The sequence below is a fragment of the Colobus angolensis genome, unplaced genomic scaffold, assembly GCF_000951035.1.
Source record: "Colobus angolensis palliatus isolate OR3802 unplaced genomic scaffold, Cang.pa_1.0 Scaffold124, whole genome shotgun sequence".
Lineage (NCBI taxonomy): Eukaryota > Metazoa > Chordata > Mammalia > Primates > Cercopithecidae > Colobus > Colobus angolensis.
The window spans coordinates 8,117,620-8,120,259 of record NW_012113586.1 but is presented as its reverse complement, the minus strand read 5'-3'; the positions used below and the strand labels follow the sequence as shown (position 1 = coordinate 8,120,259).

The 2,640-nt window shown below is 34.7% G+C and overlaps 1 protein-coding gene across 1 annotated transcript in view; it reads right to left on the bottom strand.

Moving 5' to 3' along the window:
* ST7L (suppression of tumorigenicity 7 like) overlaps window positions 1–2,640 on the bottom strand; it is a 101,953-nt gene that overhangs the window by 29,861 nt on the left and 69,452 nt on the right. Inside the window, 1 exon segment of the mRNA XM_011933205.1 lies at window positions 2,058–2,208. Coding sequence (XP_011788595.1) covers window positions 2,058–2,208 — 151 coding nt within the window.

The window sequence follows — 2,640 nt, the reverse complement described above, 5'->3', positions numbered from 1 at the left end:
CAGGATGGTCTCGATCTCCTGACCTCGTGATCCGCCCGTCTCGGCCTCCCAAAGTGCTGGGATTACAGGCTTGAGCCACCGCGCCCGGCCTCAATTTTCTTATTTCATTTTTAAATGACCATAATTTCTTACTAATGAGATATAGGTATAAGCCTATTAGACACTGTACGACTTCTCAAAACTTGGAATCACACTGGACACTACCATCTTCATTTCCTATTTCACATTGATTTTTGTGTGGTACTTCTTTTAATCACAGCAACTAACAAAACTCCAGCTTGCAAAGATGTAATGATATTGAAAGGAATAGAGAGTGATCTAATGTTGAAACTGTGAACTGTCTGGAGCTAACAGTTTAAGTGATATCTGATAGATGTTGAATTATTATTATTTTTGAGACAACGTCTCACTCTGTCACCCAAGCTGGAGTATAGTAGTGCCATCTCGGCTCACTACAGCCTCGACCTTTTTGGAGGCCTGAGCCTCCCAAAGTGCTGAAATTACAGGCATGAGCCACCGTACCTAGACTTGAATATTGTATTGTGTTTCCATTGAAAATTTAAAATGTTCTACAGCACTCTTGTGAATTGCTGCAATATCCAAGGTGCCTCAGAGTAGTTTGGGAACTGAGGGGGGTTAACCAATTTTAGTGAATAAGCATTGAATTTATTTTTGAATTTTTATTAATAGCTGTGGTGTACTTTTCAAAAGAATTATGTGAATCCTACAGGTAAAATGTTTTAATTAAGCTTCTTTACTTTCTTGGTGGTTATAAGAAGCAACAATTAAGAGATCAGGTAGTTAGCTTAAAACAGTCCAATTTATTCTCCAAAGAAGATATATAAATGGCCAATAAACACATGAAAAGACGTTCAACATCACTAATCATCAGGCAAATACAAAACACCACCACAATGAGATTCCACTTCACATCCATTAGGAGAGCTATTATTTAAACAAAGAAAAAAACCCAGAAAATAACAAGTGTTGGCAAGGATGTGAAGAAACTGGAACTTTTGTGCCTTGCTGGTGGGAATGTAAAATGGTGCAGCTGCTATGGAAAAAAACACTACTGAGCTTCCTTAAAAAATTAAACATAGAATTTTATGATCCAGCAATTCCATTTCTGGGTATATACCCAAAAGAACTGAAAGCAGAAACTCGAACAGGTATTTGTACACCAATATTTGTAGTAGCATTATTCACAATAGCCAAAAGGTAAAAACAACCCAAGTTGAATGGGTATCTGTTCATTAACAGATGAATGGATAAACAAAATGTGATGAATTATTCAGACTTAAAAATGAAATTCTGACACGTATTACCAATATAAATGAATTTCAAAGATATTATACTAAGTGAAAAAGGCCAGACAAAACAGAACAAAACTTACATAATTCCACTTACATGAGGTACCTAGAGTAGTCAAACTCATAGAGACAAAGTAGAATGGTGGCTGCCAAGGGCTTGAGGGAGGCAAGACTGGGGAGTTATTATTTAATGGGTATAGAATTTCAGTTTGGGATAATGAAAAAGTTCTGTAGATGGATGATGGTGATGTTTGTACAACACTATGAACGTACATAATGCCACTGAACTATATGTTTAAAATAGTTAAAACTAAATTTTATGTTGTATATATTTTACAATAAAGAATAGGTTGATATTAGTTATAAAGAAAATAGCTCCATGTTGTATACATCTGAAAACAAAATAAAACAAAAAGAGACCAATTTTTAAAATATTAGAATAGCTCAACCACATTAAAAAAGTTGTAAGTCAAAGGGCCAAGTTTTCATTCTCTTTCCTTACAAATATGTAACTTAAATGAACATATGGCAGAATACCATAACAGTTTCTCACTCTGCTTTTGTGGGATCAATATAACATTATGCATTTCTACCAATAAACCAAATATCTCATCACTGATTACCGTTTGAAACCAACCTGAACAACAAATCCTTATGGAAACCCAGACAATCTCATTTAAAAAGATTGCCTGTGAATGCAATGAATAGTTAGAGAGATTAGTGTTCCTTTTGGAAAAGAATACTTACTGCCTTCCCATGTACACTGTAACAGATTAAGAGCACCTTCTATTCGTTTCCAGTGCTGAAGATGAAAGAAAGCATAGGCAATTGCTTCACTATCACCCCGTTTCAGAATGTGTTCTGGAGGTAAAATTAAACTTTTCATCTCTAATAAATACTGAAAAAGTAAAACACACACATATACACACAACAGAAAAAAGAAAAATTAAACTGTGTTAAATTCAAATGCCCACAAAATTGTAGATTCGAAGTGTTAGAAAGTCAACCTGATTTTTAAAAAACTAACTAAAATGACATGAAGATTCTACTGATAACATGTATAAAATGCTTATATACACAAATTATGAAAACCAGAATATTTCTATAGGTAAAAATAAGGTGATAAATGGCATATGTGTGGCCTGGCTACATACAAAATGGAAACTCGAGCTGAGGAGATAATATGAGAGCAACTATTTATTTTTCCAAAAATGAATTAAATGTAAAAATTACATTTTTTTTTTTTTTTTTTTGAGACGGAGTCTCACTCTGTCGCCCAGGTTGGAGTGCAGTGGCCGGATCTCAGCTCACTGCAAGCTCTGCCTCCCGG